We start from the raw sequence: 17,915 nt of genomic DNA on the forward strand, positions 1-17,915 counted from the left end.
ATTATCAATAGTTCTACCGCTCATGCTAACTGTCATAGGTGAGTACAGAATTATCAATAGTTCTACCGCTCATGCTAACTGTCATAGGTGAGTACAGAATTATCAATAGTTCTACCGCTCATGCTAACTGTCATAGGTGAGTACAGAATTATCAATAGTTCTACCGCTCATGCTAACTGTCATAGGTGAGTACAGAATTATCAATAGTTCTACCGCTCATGCTAACTGTCATAGGTGAGTACAGAATTATCAATAGTTCTACCGCTCATGCTAACTGTCATAGGTGAGTACAGAATTATCAATAGTTCTACCGCTCATGCTAACTGTCATAGGTGAGTACAGAATTATCAATAGTTCTACCGCTCATGCTAACTGTCATAGGTGAGTACAGAATTATCAATAGTTCTACCGCTCATGCTAACTGTCATAGGTGAGTACAGAATTATCAATAGTTCTACCGCTCATGCTAACTGTCATAGGTGAGTACAGAATTATCAATAGTTCTACCGCTCATGCTAACTGTCATAGGTGAGTACAGAATTATCAATAGTTCTACCGCTCATGCTAACTGTCATAGGTGAGTACAGAATTATCAATAGTTCTACCGCTCATGCTAACTGTCATAGGTGAGTACAGAATTATCAATAGTTCTACCGCTCATGCTAACTGTCATAGGTGAGTACAGAATTATCAATAGTTCTACCGCTCATGCTAACTGTCATAGGTAAGTACAGAATTATCAATAGTTCTACCGCTCATGCTAACTGTCATAGGTGAGTACAGAATTATCAATAGTTCTACCGCTCATGCTAACTGTCATAGGTGAGTACAGAATTATCAATAGTTCTACCGCTCATGCTAACTGTCATAGGTGAGTACAGAATTATCAATAGTTCTACCGCTCATGCTAACTGTCATAGGTGAGTACAGAATTATCAATAGTTCTACCGCTCATGCTAACTGTCATAGGTGAGTACAGAATTATCAATAGTTCTACCGCTCATGCTAACTGTCATAGGTGAGTACAGAATTATCAATAGTTCTACCGCTCATGCTAACTGTCATAGGTGAGTACAGAATTATCAATAGTTCTACCGCTCATGCTAACTGTCATAGGTGAGTACAGAATTATCAATAGTTCTACCGCTCATGCTAACTGTCATAGGTGAGTACAGAATTATCAATAGTTCTACCGCTCATGCTAACTGTCATAGGTGAGTACAGAATTATCAATAGTTCTACCGCTCATGCTAACTGTCATAGGTGAGTACAGAATTATCAATAGTTCTACCGCTCATGCTAACTGTCATAGGTGAGTACAGAATTATCAATAGTTCTACCGCTCATGCTAACTGTCATAGGTGAGTACAGAATTATCAATAGTTCTACCGCTCTGTCATAGGTGCTAACTGTCATAGGTGAGTACAGAATTATCAATAGTTCTACCGCTCATGCTAACTGTCATAGGTGAGTACAGAATTATCAATAGTTCTACCGCTCATGCTAACTGTCATAGGTGAGTACAGAATTATCAATAGTTTTATCGCTCATGCTAACTGTCATAGGTGAGTACAGAATTATCAATAGTTCTACCGCTCATGCTAACTGTCATAGGTGAGTACAGAATTATCAATAGTTCTACCGCTCATGCTAACTGTCATAGATGAGTACAGAATTATCAATAGTTCTACCGCTCATGCTAACTGTCATAGGTGAGTACAGAATTATCAATAGTTCTACCGCTCATGCTAACTGTCATAGATGAGTACAGAATTATCAATAGTTCTACCGCTCATGCTAACTGTCATAGGTGAGTACAGAATTATCAATAGTTCTACCGCTCATGCTAACTGTCATAGGTGAGTACAGAATTATCAATAGTTCTACCGCTCATGCTAACTGTCATAGGTGAGTACATAATTATCAATAGTTCTACCGCTCATGCTAACTGTCATAGATGAATACAGAATTATCAATAGTTCTACCGCTCATGCTAACTGTCATAAGTGAGTACAGAATTATCAATAGTTCCACCGCTCATGCTAACTGTCATAGGTGAGTACAGAATTATCAATAGTTCTACCGCTCATGCTAACTGTCATAGGTGAGTACAGAATTATCAATAGTTCTACCGCTCATGCTAACTGTCATAGGTGAGTACAGAATTATCAATAGTTCTACCGCTCATGCTAACTGTCATAGGTGAGTACAGAATTATCAATAGTTCTACCGCTCATGCTAACTGTCATAGGTGAGTACAGAATTATCAATAGTTCTACCGCTCATGCTAACTGTCATAGGTGAGTACAGAATTATCAATAGTTCTACCGCTCATGCTAACTGTCATAAGTGAGTACAGAATTATCAATAGTTCTACCGCTCATGCTAACTGTCACAGGTGAGTACAGAATTATCAATAGTTCTACCGCTCATGCTAACTGTCATAGGTGAGTACAGAATTATCAATAGTTCTACCGCTCATGCTAACTGTCATAGGTGAGTACAGAATTATCAATAGTTCTACCGCTCATGCTAACTGTCATAGGTGAGTACAGAATTATCAATAGTTCTACCGCTCATGCTAACTGTCATAGGTGAGTACAGAATTATCAATAGTTCTACCGCTCATGCTAACTGTCATAAGTGAGTACAGAATTATCAATAGTTCTACCGCTCGTGCTAACTGTCATAAGTGAGTACAGAATTATCAATAGTTCCACCGCTCATGCTAACTGTCATAGGTGAGTACAGAATTATCAATAGTTCTACCGCTCATGCTAACTGTCATAGGTGAGTACAGAATTATCAATAGTTCTACCGCTCATGCTAACTGTCATAGGTGAGTACAGAATTATCAATAGTTCTAGCGCTCATGCTAACTGTCATAGGTAAGTACAGAATTATCAATAGTTCTACCGCTCATGCTAACTGTCATAGATGAGTACAGAATTATCAATAGTTCTACCGCTCGTGCTAACTGTCATAGATGAGTATAGAATTATCAATAGTTCTACCGCTCATGCTAACTGTCATAGGTGAGTACAGAATTATCAATAGTTCTACCGCTCATGCTAACTGTCATAAGTGAGTACATAATTATCAATAGTTCTACCGCTCATGCTAACTGTCATAAGTGAGTACAGAATTATCAATAGTTCTACTGCTCATGCTAACTGTCATAAGTGAGTACATAATTATCAGTAGTTCTACTGCTCATGCTAACTGTCATAGGTGAGATCAGAATTATCAATAGTTCTACCACTCATGCTAACTGTCATAGGTGAGTACAGAATTATCAATAGTTCTACCGCTCATGCTAATTGTCATAAGTGAGTACATAATTATCAATAGTTCTACTGCTCATGCTAACTGTCATAGGTGAGTACAGAATTATCAATAGTTCTACCGCTCATGCTAACTGTCATAAGTGAGTACATAATTATTAATAGATCTACTGCTCATGCTAACTGTCATAGGTGACTACAGAATTATCAATAGTTCTACCGCTCATGCTAACTGTCATAGGTGACTACAGAATTATCAATAGTTCTGCCGCTCATGCTAACTGTCATAAGTGAGTACAGAATTATCAATAGTTCCACCGTTCAAGCTAACTGTCACAGGTGAGTACATAATTGTCAATAGATCTACTGCTCATGCTAACTCTCATAGGTGACTACAGAATTATCAATAGTTCTACCGCTCATGCTAACTTTCATAGGTGAGTACAAAATTATCAATAGTTCTACCGCTCATGCTAATTGTCATGGCAAGGCGGTTAGGACGTCCGACTCGTAATATGAGGGTCGCGAGTTCGAATCCGTATCCCGCCAAACATGTACGCCATTCTAGCCGTGGGGACGTTATAATGTAATGGTCTATTCTATTGTTTGTTGGTAAAATAGTAGCCGAATATTTGGCAGTGAGTGGTGTTAACTCGCTGCCTTCCCTCTAGGGTTGCACTGCTACATTAGGGACAACTATCGCAGATAGCCCTCGTGTAGCTTTGCGTGAAATTGAAAGCAAACCATGGCCTAGCGCGTAAGGCGTGCGACTCGTAATCCGAGGGTCGCGGGTTCGCGCCCGCGTCGCGCCAAACATGCTTGCTCTCTTAGCCGTGGGGGCGTTATAATGTGATGGATAATCCCACTATTCGTTGGTAAAAGAGTAGCCCAAGAGTTGGCGGTGGGTGGTGATGACTAGTTGCCTTCCCTCTAGTCTTACACTGCTAAATTAGGGACGGCTAGCACAGATAGCCCTCGAGTAGCTTTGTGCAAAATTCCAAAACAAACAAAGCAAACAAAGAAGCAAGCTCAGTATCATAGGTGAACACAGAAATATTGGTATTTTTTCCGTTCATTTTGTCAATTTCGTGAAAATAATTATTCCCCTTTGATAACATAACATTCTGGATGAACATAGGACCTTGTGGTCCAACTCGGTTATTTCTTCTCTAAACTACATTAAGTAGAAAAAATCTTGGAGCAGCCCTTATTATTCAAATACTTATCAAGGATTTTCTTAAACTCATAATTTATTACCCTTTAAAACATCTGAAGCTAATCCATTTCAAAGGCAGCTAGCTATCCTGTCTTAGCTGAAGAGGATTTCTACCTTACCAAAAATTATACTTGCGTTCCCTAGTCCTACAAGTTTAACTGTTTTGAAAAAATGATACATCAATACTAACAATTCCTTTTACAAAAACCTCAATCAAATTCCCCTAACTCTTCTTTAAAGAGAAAATAATTTGAGAGATTTCAACCTCTCCTCTTATGACAATCCCTCTATTCTAAGTACCATTCTAGGAACCTTCCTCTGAACACGTTCCAACAATTCAAAGTCTTCATTATGGTAAGAAGCCCAAGACTGAACATAATATTCTAATTGTGGTCTAACCAGTGACCTATAATATGTAATTATAACCTATTTGGTCTTGTATTCAATATTTTTGTAGGTAAAGCCTAAAATCCTTATCTGCGTTTAAACACATATAAAATACCCACTTGGGTTATATGAATCAGATACAAATCAACACATTTTTATATGCAAAAACGGCTCGTTTGGGCTGAGAAAACACTTTACATAGAAGAGCGAAGAAGCGTTTCGACCTTCTTCGGTCATCGTCAGGTTCACAAGTGTTTTTTCAAGAGGTCCCAAACGAGCTATGTAAAGTGTTTCAGCAAACAACCATATAAATTTCTCAACAAGTGGGTTTCTCGTCATCACTGACAAATCAACACAATTATTTACAGATAACATAACTTTGAAATATTATTATTACAGTTTGCCTTAAACCACTAGTCTCTTATTTCCAAACTGTTGTTTAATAACATCTGTATTTATATATGATTTTTTTTGCATTCTGTATAAGATAATTGGTTTCTCCATATTCAGTTAGATTTCGACAAAGCCAAGGAAATCGAAACCTTCATCTTCCCAGCTATTTCACACCTAAACTTCAGATAGAATTATTCTAACCATCAAACGAAAACTATTAGCCAAATAATTCAATTTGAAGTCAACCTTTTACTCAAATTGTTACCCTTTGTACTGTTTCTTATTGTTAGCTTATCAAATTGTTACCCTTCGTACTGTTTCCCATTGTTACCTTATCAAATTGTTACCCTTCGTACTGTTTCCCATTGTTAGCTTATCAAATTGTTACCCTTCGTACTGTTTCCAAATGTTAGCTTATCAAATTGTTACCCTTCGTACTGTTTCCCATTGTTAGCTTATCAAATTGTTACCCTTCGTACTGTTTCCCATTGTTAGCTTATCAATTGTTACCCTTCGTACTGTTTCCCATTGTTAGCTTATCAAATTGTTACCCTTCGTACTGTTTCCCATTGTTAGCTTATCAATTGTTACCATTCGTACTGTTTCCCATTGTTAGCTTATCAAATTGTTACCCTTCGTACTGTTTCCCATTGTTAACTTATCAAATTGTTACCCTTCGTACTGTTTCTCATTGTTAGCTTATCAAATTGTTACCCTTTGTACTGTTTCCCATTGTTAGCTTATCAAATTGTTACCCTTCGTACTGTTTCCCATTGTTAGCTTATCAAATTGTTACCCTTCGTACTGTTTCCCATTGTTAGCTTATCAATTGTTACCCTTCGTACTGTTTCCCATTGTTAGCTTATCAAATTGTTACCCTTCGTACTGTTTCCCATTGTTAACTTATCAAATTGTTACCTTTCGTACTGTTTCCCATTGTTAGCTTATCAAATTGTTACCCTTCGTGCTTGTTTCCCATTGTTAGCTTATCAAATTGTTACCCTTCGTACTGTTTCTCATTGTTAGCTTATCAAATTGTTACCCTTCGTACTGTTTCCCATTGTTAGCTTATCAAATTGTTACCTTTCGTACTGTTTCCCATTGTTAGCTTATCAAATTGTTACCCTTCGTACTGTTTCCCATTGTTAGCTTATCAAATTGTTACCCTTCGTACTGTTTCCCATTGTTAGCTTATCAAAGTCTGGCCGACAATAAAAAAATAACACGATGTTTAGGATTATTTTTATTATCTGTTTCTCATCTAAATATATGTTAAAAACACACGTTCGCGAAACCTGATTCATGAACAAGATGTCACAAGTTATAGTGTAAAATATTTAATGAAAGATTCCTTACAAGTGTAAAACTCATGATACTTACTGCTCTCAAACTAGTACGTATAATTTCCATGAATATATTTATGTATCTCAAGACAGCTGGTGTGGATATTAAAATCAAGTATAGAACAACGTTTCTTAGGTCATCTTCAGGTTAATAACCAGTCGTCTTGAGATACATTTTTACTTCAAGTTCGTTTCTCGTCATCATGGAGAATTATTTATGCATTAGTTTGTTTTGTTTGTTTGTTTTTGAATTTTGCACAAAGCTACTCGAGGGCTATCTGTGCTAGCCGTCCCTAATTTAGCAGTGTAAGACTAGAGGGAAGGCAGCTAGTCATCACCACCCACCGCCAACTCTTGGACTACTCTTTTACCAACGAATAGTGGGATTGACCGTCACATTATAACGCCCCCACGGCTAAAAGGGTGAGCATGTTTGGCGCGACGTGAATGCAAACCCGCGACCCTCGGATTACGAGTCGCACGCCTTAACACGCTTGGCCATGCCGGGCCTGTTTATGCATTAACCATTTCAGACACCTGTTTGAAAACAATAAAATAAAAAATAAAAACTTAATATTTCTTAACAATACCACGTAAATTAAACACGTTTTTACGGATGACATAATCTTATTCTAAAGTTAGCTCTAGGATTAGATTGGATCTCAATAATTCATACAGTATTTCACAACATAATGGATTCGAGTGAAGCCTATACACACTCAACACATGTAATGACAAATTCTTCTCAAACGTCTCTTGCTTACTTTATAAGCTAATTCGTACAAAGCCCAGGCAATAATTTCTTCTTTTTATGTCCTTGATTAAAAATGGCGTTGTCCAAATCACCTTAAACAACAACAACAACAAAACCTTCAAAGAAATACCCACGTGCATTTAATTTTGCCCTAACTTCATTTCATCATTCACTGGAATTTGGTGTTGGCTTTATTTCGTAATATCTCATATCCAAGCTCTGAATCCGTATGACGCTTATATTATACGAGCCGCAGTTGGCCTGAATCCTGATCGAGATAATGTTTTTTTTCACTCTGTTTTTTTTTTTAAACATTCGATAAATTTTACGATGAGCTCACCTATCTAATATCAGAAGCATTGTTGCTGGTTAAGTTTTCGTAATAAGTCTTTTTTTATAGCAATTTGGAATTTTCAATCTATACATTTATCAATGTTATTCGCTTTTTAACGTTGTTTTTTTTAAAGTTTTATTACATGATTTTGCACTGCTGGATGAAAATCTTTAAAAACATAAATGCTTTCACTGGTTTAGCAAAATAACTCTTGGAAAAATACGGCATGATTTCTGCGACATAATCTTAAATCACTATTTTCATTCATCTTTAGCTCGTAAAGTCTTACTCAAAAGGGTCAGGGGTTCGAATCGCCGTTCCACTGAACATGTTCACCCTTTCAGCTGTGGAGGAGCTGTAATGTGACAGTCAGTTCCACTACTCGTCGGTAAAAGAGTAGCCCAAGAGTTGGCGGTGGGTGGTGATGACTATCTGCCTTGTCTTTGATCTGTCGTTCCCAAATTAAGGAAGGCTAGCGCAGGTAGCCCTCGAGTAGCTTAGCGCGAAATTCAAAATAAACAAATAAACTCAAAACGTCACACTGAATATAACTTGTAAATTCTCCTTATTAAGTTAAGGGACATAAAACGTTGACGTGGATAATTTCCTGTGAACAAATTAATGAATATAAAACCTATACTTAAATGGGTCACTTTGTGCAAGTTAGAGGATATAGATCATTTACTTAAAGGATACCCTTTGTATTAGTTGAATGCTACAAAACCGTGTTTTGATACCAATGGTTGACAACGCACTGACAGTTTACTTTAGGCGTCAACACAAACCAGTCCTCCATGGATGTTTCTTTAAACTAAATATAAAAGCATAATTACACAAATTTCTTTAGAAGTCTAGATGGTGATGAAAAAAAATTCCCTCTATTCGTTGGTAAAAGAGTAGCCCAAGAGTTGGCGGTGGGTGGTGATGACTAGCTGCCTTCCCTTTAGTATTACACTGCTAAATTAGGGACGGCTAGCGCAGATAGCTCTCGTGTAGCTTTGCGCGAAATTCAAAAACAAACAAATAGAGAAAGAAATTATTGTGTTCTTTAGTTTGAACTTTTCCTTCTGAGGATTTCCTTTGAGGGCAAAAACCCTGCCAGTTCTTTACAGTGGAAAAACATATCAAATTCTGAACTGAAATCTTGAATGAATAAAACAACCCAGTGAGTAAAATTCTCTGAATACATTTGTGATCCTGAAAGTGTGCAATAGTGATCGATAACATTAAATAACCTAAAATATATACACGTCTTTCTGTCGCCTACAGATTTCTTTTTAAAACGTTATAACAGTTAAATGGACAGTCTATTATAACAATTCACTCATTGGTTTCTTGGAATATTCAATGTTATATTTTTTGTTGTGAAGAAACTTTTGCCTTGCTATTTAAATGAAACGTAATACGATATCTGTATTTTAAAACACACGCAGTTTATCCGTGTGTTATGGATTACAAAAGCACATTTTAAAGGCATTTATTTAACATAAAAAACAAGAAAAACATAATTACTCTCTTTAATGTTTTCCTATTTTAAGCTATAATATAAGGGTATATGTATGTTTTAGTTTTGTTTCATTATATAGTTATAAGAACAACTGTATTGGTACAACTATTTGTATTATTCACGCAAACTATGTTCATCAGAGCTTGCACAAGCTAAGAAGTTATTCTACACGTCAGTCACAAACCGCGCTTTATAACGTTCGTGAACAACAATATATCATAAAATTAGTCAGTAACAACATCTCATAACATAACTCAGTAACAACACATTATAACATTAGTCAGTAACAACATTTCATAACACAACTCAGTAACAACACATTATAACATTAGTCAGTAGCAACATTTCATAACACAACTCAGTAACAACACATTATAAGATTAGTCAGTAACAACATTTCATAACACAACTCAGTAACAACACATTATAACATTAGTCAGTAACAACATTTCATAACACAACTCAGTAACAACACATTATAACATTAGTCAGTAACAACATTTCATAACACAACTCAGTAGCAACACATTATAACATTAGTCAGTAACAACACATTATAACATTAGTAAACAATAATACTTCACAACATTAATCAGTAACAACACATTATAACATTAGTTAACAACAATACAGTAACAATATATCATAGCATTAGTCAGTAACAATACATTATAACTTTACTAAACAACAATACTTCATAACATTAGTCAGTAATAATACATCATAACATTAATCAGTAACAATACATTATAACATTAGTCAGTAACAACACATTATAATATTAGTCAGCAACAATACAGTAAGAATACATCATAGTATTAGTCAGTAACAATACATTATAACTTTACTAAACAACAATACTTCATAACATTAGTCAGTAATAATACATCATAACATTAATGAGTAACAATACATTATAACATTAGTCACTAACAACACATTATAACATTAGTCAGCAACAATACAGTAACAATATATCATAGCATTAGTCAGTAACAATACATTATAACTTCACTAAACAACAATACTTCATAACATTAGTCAGTAACAATACATCATAACATTAATCAGTAACAATACATCATAACATTAATCAGTAACAATACATCATAACATTAGTCAGTAACAATACATCATAACATTAATCAGTAACAATACATTATAACATTAGTGAGTAACAATACATCATAACATTAGTCAGTAACAATACATTATAACATTAGTCAGTAACAATACATTATAACATTAGTGAGTAACAATACATCATAACATTAATCAGTAACAATACATCGTAACATTAGTGAGTAACAATACATCATAACATTAATCAGTAACAATACATTATAACATTAATCAGTAACAATACATTATAACATTAGTCAGTAACAATACATCGTAACATTAGTCAGTAACAATACATTATAACATTAATTAACAACAAAGCATCATAGCATTAGTCAGTAACAACACATTATAACATTAGTAAACAATAATACTTCACAACATTAATCAGTAACAACACATTATAACATTAGTTAACAACAATACAGTAACAATATATCATAGCATTAGTCAGTAACAATACATTATAACTTTACTAAACAACAATACTTTATAACATTAGTCAGTAACAATACATCATAACATTAATCAGTAACAATACATCATAGCATTAGTCAGTAACAATACATCATAGCATTAGTGAGTAACAATAAATCGTTACATTAGTGAGTAACAATACATTATAACATTAGTCAGTAACAACACATCATAACATTAGTCAGTAACAATACATTATAACATTAGTCAGTAACAATACATTATAACATTACTGAGTAACAATACATCATAACATTAATCAGTAACAATACATTATAACATTAGTCAGTAACAATACATCATAACATTAGTCAGTAACAATAAATCGTTACATTAGTGAGTAACAATACATTATAACATTAGTCAGTAACAATAAATCGTTACATTAGTGAGTAACAATACATTATAACATTAGTCAGTAACAATACATCATAACATTAGTCAGTAACAATACATTATAACATTAGTCAGTAACAATACATTATAACATTAGTGAGTAACAATACATCATAACATTAATCAGTAACAATACATCGTAACATTAGTGAGTAACAATACATCATAACATTAATCAGTAACAATACATTATAACTTTACTAAACAACAATACATCATAACATTAGTTAGTAACAATACATCATAACATTAGTCAGTAACAATACATCATAACATTAATTAACAACAATGCATCATAGCATTAGTCAGTAACAACACATTATAACATTAGTAAACAATAATACTTTCACAACATTAATCAGTAACAATACATTATAACATTAGTGAGTATCAATACATCATAACATTAGTCAGTAACAATAAATCGTTACATTAGTGAGTAACAATACATTATAACATTAGTCAGTAACAATAAATCGTTACATTAGTGAGTAACAATACATTATAACATTAGTCAGTAACAATACATCATAACATTAGTCAGTAACAATACATTATAACATTAGTCAGTAACAATACATTATAACATTAGTGAGTAACAATACATCATAACATTAATCAGTAACAATACATCGTAACATTAGTGAGTAACAATACATCATAACATTAATCAGTAACAATACATTATAACTATACTAAACAACAATACATCATAACATTAGTGAGTAACAATACATCATAACATTAATCAGTAACAATACATTATAACTATACTAAACAACAATACATCATAACATTAGTGAGTAACAATACATCATAACATTAATTAACAACAATGCATCATAGCATTAGTCAGTAACAACACATTATAACATTAGTAAACAATAATACTTCACAACATTAATCAGTAACAATACATTATAACATTAGTGAGTATCAATACATAATAACGTTACTTAGTGACAATATATTGAACGTTTTTCAACATAATTAAATGTTTGTCTTATCCTTCTCTTGTTTAATGAGAAGAGATTAAAAAATAGTGTTAGCGTTTACGTAAGACAAAGGAAACGTAACCAGAAACACAAAGTGATAAAGAACTAAGTATAAGACAGGAAAAGTGTATTTTTTGAGGATAATTTATTCAACTATTTATTTTAGATCAATCTATTGACGTTTGGCTCTATATTGTATTATTTCAACCTAAGATTTTCACGTCTTTTTGTTTTGTTGTTAAACGCAATGATACAAAAACTTGATTTAAAGTTTTATATGCTGTGAAACGCACCACTGAGTCAATGGAGAACACATTTTTGTCTCAAGAGCAAAGAAACAGTCGAGATGTTTAACTTCACTTAGTGTATTATGATAAAATTGAATGTTTTTAGTTTATAAAGTAAACCAAATGAAGTGTTTTATTATCTTAATATGTTTTCGATAGTTTGAAACTTAATGGCTGGTAAAAATACCACTGACATTATAAACTTTTCTTCCCTAAAAGAAAGCTCCAACATAACTAGGTGGTTAGGGCATTCGACTCGTTACCTGAGAGTTGAGGATTCGAATCCCCGTTGAACAGGGCGTGCTCGTTTTTTAAGCCGGAAGCAGTTATAATATTATGATTAATCCTACTAGTCGTTGGTAAAAGAGTAGCCCAATAGCTGGCGGTTGGTGGCGGTGACTAGCTGCCTTCTCTCTAGTCTTATAGTGATAAATCTGGGACAGCTAGCGCAGATAGCCCTCGTGTAGCAGGGCCCGGCATGGCCTGGCTCTTTAAGGCGTGCGCTTTGTAATCTGAGGGTCGCGGGTTCGCGCCCGAGTCGCGCCAAACATGCTCGCCCTCCCAGCCATGGGGCGTTATAATGTGACGGTCAATCCCACTATTCGTTGGTTAAAGAGTAGCCCAAGAGTTAGCGGTGGGTGGTGATGACTAGCTGCCTTCCCTCTAGTCTTACACTGCTAAATTAGGGACGGCTAGCACAGATAGCCCTCGAGTAGCTTTGTGCGAAATTCCAAAACAAACAAACAAACCCTCGTGTAGCTTTGCGCGAAATTTAATATCAACCAACCAACCAAATTTTTTTTAAAACAAACGTTAAATATTCCAGGTGTTATGATTTTAATTATTTCTCTGACAGCTCCATTAAAAGCCAGTGTTGAGCCCCACTCCCTGGTGATGTTGACTGGAGGAATCGCAACACTGACATGTGTTGTTTCCGGTCATCCTGTCGATTCCATAGTGTGGATGAAAAATTTCCGGTCTGTAATTTTCGACGGACGGATTCACTTCCGTTCACGAAATGTTCTCCACATCCGAGCTGTCACCAGAGCTGACCAGGGGATGTACCAGTGCTTCGTATACAGCCATGGGAACAACGTTCAGGCTGCAGCACAACTTATAGTTGGAGGTAAGTTCACCGAACGGCTGGGCGTGGTCAGGTTGCGACATATAATTTTGTTGGTGTGCTTTAACGTGAGATTAAACACGAGTTTTTTTTTTGAGATTGAAATGTTATATTTTAACGTTTTTCAGCAGTGATGCAGCCAAGCTCCCGAGGGGAGGGCAGAAATTGTAACGGGCAATAATGTTTTTAGAAAACTGAAGTTGACCATTAATAAAATGATCGCTCAAACAAATTGGTCAGTTGGGTTAAGGTGTTCGACTCGTAATCTGAGGGTCGCGGGTTCGAATCCCCGTCGCACCAAACATGCTCGCCCTTTTAGCCGTGGGAGCGTTATAATGTGACGGTCAATCCCACTATTCGTTGGTAAAATACTAGCCCAAGAGTTGGCGGTGGGTGGTGATGACTAGCTGCCTTCCCTCTAGTCTTACACTGCTATTTAGAGACGGCTAGCGAAGATGGCCCTTGTGTAGTTTTGCGCGAAATTCAAAACTTAATTAAACTTAAACAAATCAAACCAAAAGTGACAGTGTTTATAGAATTTTTAGTTTTTGTATTAAATGATACAAAGCAGGTTTAGTATGTATAAAAAACTGAAATGCCACGAATGTTTTATTTCTATATAGAAGATAACTTAACAAGAAAACGACACACACCCGAATTTATTGAATTAATGTTGGAATTTTGATGTTTCTAGATGTACCACCTGAACTTCACAACGGATTTGCAGAAACCACGCTGGACGCTGGTGCATCGTTGTCACTTCAGTGCATAGTTTCTGGACATCCACTCCCGGAAGTGACGTGGCTGATTGACAAACTACCACTTCCCGAAGGTCGTCATTTCCACACAGGAAAGATAGAAAATGAAAATGGTAAACTTATAGCATTCCTGAACATCAGTAGAATCCATACTCGAGATGGAGGATTTTATGAGTGCGTTGCCAGCAACGGTATTGGATTGGTGAGTCACGTGGCTAAGGTGAACGTGTATGGCCCACCATATGTCCGTCCAATGAAGAATGTCACAGTAGTTGAAGGAGAGAGACTGATACTGCAGTGTCCAGTGGCTGGCTATCCTATAAAACATATAGTTTGGGAAAGAGGTATTTTTTTTGATGAAATTAAGCCTAAATATTTCTAGAAAATAGTTCAAACCTATGTTCAACGTAATGGTTGATTCTTTTTCAGAACAACCTTTTCCTTTTAGTATTTTCATAGAGAACTGTGTGCATCATTCTCTTCTAGAACGTTCGGTAGTTTACACTGAATGGCAACAATATTTCAAGTCAAAAACCGTGAAAAACGCCTTGAGTGACAAGTAATGTATCACCCACATTAAACAATAGCTGATGTCTACCATAATGCCAATTTTATACAAGATGCAGTGGGAAAAATTATTATAATATAGTGTCTTACTCAACTTACTGTCCTGGCATGGCCAGGTGGTTAGGATTTCGACTCGCAATGTGCGGGTCAAGGAATCGAATCTCCATCACAGCAAATATATTCGCCCTTTCAGCCACGGGAGCGTTATAATGTGAAGGTCAATCCCACTATTCATTGGTAAAAGAGTAGCCCAAGAGTTGGCGGTGGATGGTGATGACTAGATGCCTGCCATCTAGTCTTACACTGTCAAATTAGGGACGGCTAGCGCAGATAGCTCTCATGTAGCCTAGCGCGAAATTCTTAAAAAAACTAGTCCGCTTACAGCATTTGGATTAGCACCAGTAAACTGTCGGCTTTTGCGTCAAGTTCTCTGATTATAAGATGAACAATTTAATGAATAATCTCCTATATCTAAACAATTCTTGTAACACTGTTCATCTGCCCAAGGAGATTTCATCAGGCTAGTTTCATAGATCAGTAAACATTTGCTCCTATTTTCGTGTGTGGCGTGATTCAAACAAATCAGTAAATGGATTTAAAAAATCACAAAGGAAATAACAAATAAAATATTATAATAATATATTGAAATCACGATTTTATCTTTGTTCTTTCGTGAGGAAAATTAGATTCAAAATCATTTTCTTTCCAATCAGAGATTGGTTTTTCGCGAGCATTCGTGTCCAAACACAAAGTTGGCGGCCGGTCACGCCAACTTTCCGTGATAAACGTGAACAGAAAATTGTTACTGTTTCAGTCACTGACTGCTGAGTCACATCTTTCGAACTTTATTTGTTTGCAGGTAGTCTACAACTTCCCATCAACCACCGACAACAAGTATTTCAAAATGGTTCTCTTATCATTCGGGAAGTGAAACGCGACTCGGATCAAGGACAGTACCGATGCAACGCAATCAGTGAAGACGGCGCTTCGGATCATCAAGACGTAACGGTTAAAGTGACAAGTATGTTGATCGTGAACCTAGATAACCTTGCCCCCCCTCACCCATAAAACATTCATTTCTAAATCTTTTGACTGGTAATGTCCAGTCATTAGTCCTGAGATAAAACCACGGAGACTTCGTTCAACTAAATCCCAGTTTGCTGTAACTTTAATCAAACAGATAATTTCAACCAGAGGACCAGCCTATGATGCTGCATTGTACTTCTTCTACCACCTCCGTCCCACCCCCCACCTCCGTCCTCCCACCTACTTGGTATGTACAAACAACCGATGACACTAGACAACGAACGAACTCACACATAGACATATAATTTAACAGCCCCAGTAACTGTAAGTTTAGACGATCCTTCGGTGAGATAGTGGTAAATTTACAGAGTTACCACGGCAAAATCCGGGGTTTGATTCCACGTTGTGGACAGAGTGAAGGTAGCTCTGTATGATGAAAATAACAGTTAATAAATGAAGTTAAATAATATTATTATCTCAAGTTGTTGTTTTACCGTAAAGCCACACAGTTAATTATATACGTTCTGTCTATGGCAAGGAATCAAACACCGAATTTTAGCGTTATAATCCGTAAGTGTATCACTGGCATTGCCACGAATTCAAATAAAGAATGCAATGTTTAAAGTACATTAAGCCTAACACTATTGTTTTACGACAAACGTAATTTATAAGAATGCAACTTTCGGCTTAGAGGAGGCGTTCACAGCATACGGGTTGTATGAATATTCTTCCTAGAACTGCTTTGTTTGTGGTATCCCAGTGTGGGTAACCATCCGGAGCATTAAGTGAAACGGGTCATCGGTAGCAGACATAGTGTATTTGAAATATTTATTATAGAGGGTGCTTCTAGAGAGGCCTCGCACAGCCAGGTGGTTAGGATGCTTGACTCATAATGTTAGGGTCGTAGGTTCGAATCCCTTTCACGTCGTACATGCTCGCTCGTACTTTTTAACCATGGTATTATAACGTCACTCCAGCTACTCGTTGGTAAAAGAGTTGATGGTGACTAGTTATGTTCCTCCTACTTTTACACTCTGAGATTAGGGACAGATGGCCCTCGTGTAGCTTTACGTGAAATTCAAAACTAAACAAACTGTTGAAAATATCGTATTGCAATAAAATAGTAGCGTTCTTAAAGCTATCACCCAAGTCTTTAGATAAAATAAACGCGTTTCTATCTAGAGGCGTAGGTCCTGGGGGGATGAGGGTATACATCCCCTCTTCATTTTAGGTGGGGGGTATGGTGCATACAATCATCCACCCTACAGTTTGGTCTGTTGAATTGTTTTATTGCATCACAGGCCTACAAATTGTGTGTTTTGTTCTTGTGATTTTCGTGTTCTTACCAATCGAATTACATAATTAGGCTTAGATGTAGGCTTTTTCAGTAGCCGAAATGTACATCTTTAATATAGGCGTGCTTCTAAGCTATTCGATCTAAGCGAAAGTTCAGTTCGTAAATATCAGTCAATAGGCCTAAGTACACATGCAAGTATCGTGGCAACAAGATTACTCTGTGACTGTATGTTTACAGCTTTCAGTTTCACGTAATCACAGATTACCAATTTGCAAATTGAACAGTCCACATAACTGGTTGCAAAAATCATCCCCATCGAGTGTAAAAAATCAACGCCCCTGTTTCTATTTCAATACTCGCCCTCTAGTGACACAAAGGATTATCTGCGGACTTACAACGCGAGAATCCAGGTTTCGATATCTGTGGTGGGCAGAATACAGATAGCCCATTATGTTGTTTTTAGGCTTAACTTCAAATACTAAACTATCTCAACACTTTGTAGCCTGGCATAACCTGGTAGTTAGAGCGTTCAATCTCGCAGTCTGCCAAGGACATTATAATGTAACGATCGCTCGCACGTTTCTTTAATTATCTGCCTCCTCTTTAATCTGTTAATTCTAATTCAGGAAAGACAAGTGTAGCCTCGAAA

General features: G+C 36.0%; 1 protein-coding gene across 1 annotated transcript in view; it reads left to right on the top strand.

The window, feature by feature from the left end:
- The window catches only part of LOC143245813 (cell adhesion molecule Dscam1-like), a 33,285-nt gene extending 17,274 nt beyond the window's left edge, over nucleotides 1-16,011 (top strand). Inside the window, exons 5-7 of the mRNA XM_076492066.1 lie at nucleotides 13,352-13,621; nucleotides 14,313-14,720; nucleotides 15,803-16,011. Coding sequence (XP_076348181.1) covers nucleotides 13,352-13,621; nucleotides 14,313-14,720; nucleotides 15,803-16,011 — 887 coding nt within the window. The remainder of the gene's footprint in view (nucleotides 1-13,351; nucleotides 13,622-14,312; nucleotides 14,721-15,802) is intronic.
- The last annotated feature ends 1,904 nt before the right edge of the window (nucleotides 16,012-17,915 follow it).

Source organism: Tachypleus tridentatus, chromosome 3 (assembly GCF_004210375.1).
Source record: "Tachypleus tridentatus isolate NWPU-2018 chromosome 3, ASM421037v1, whole genome shotgun sequence".
NCBI classification, from domain to species: Eukaryota; Metazoa; Arthropoda; class Merostomata; order Xiphosura; family Limulidae; genus Tachypleus; species Tachypleus tridentatus.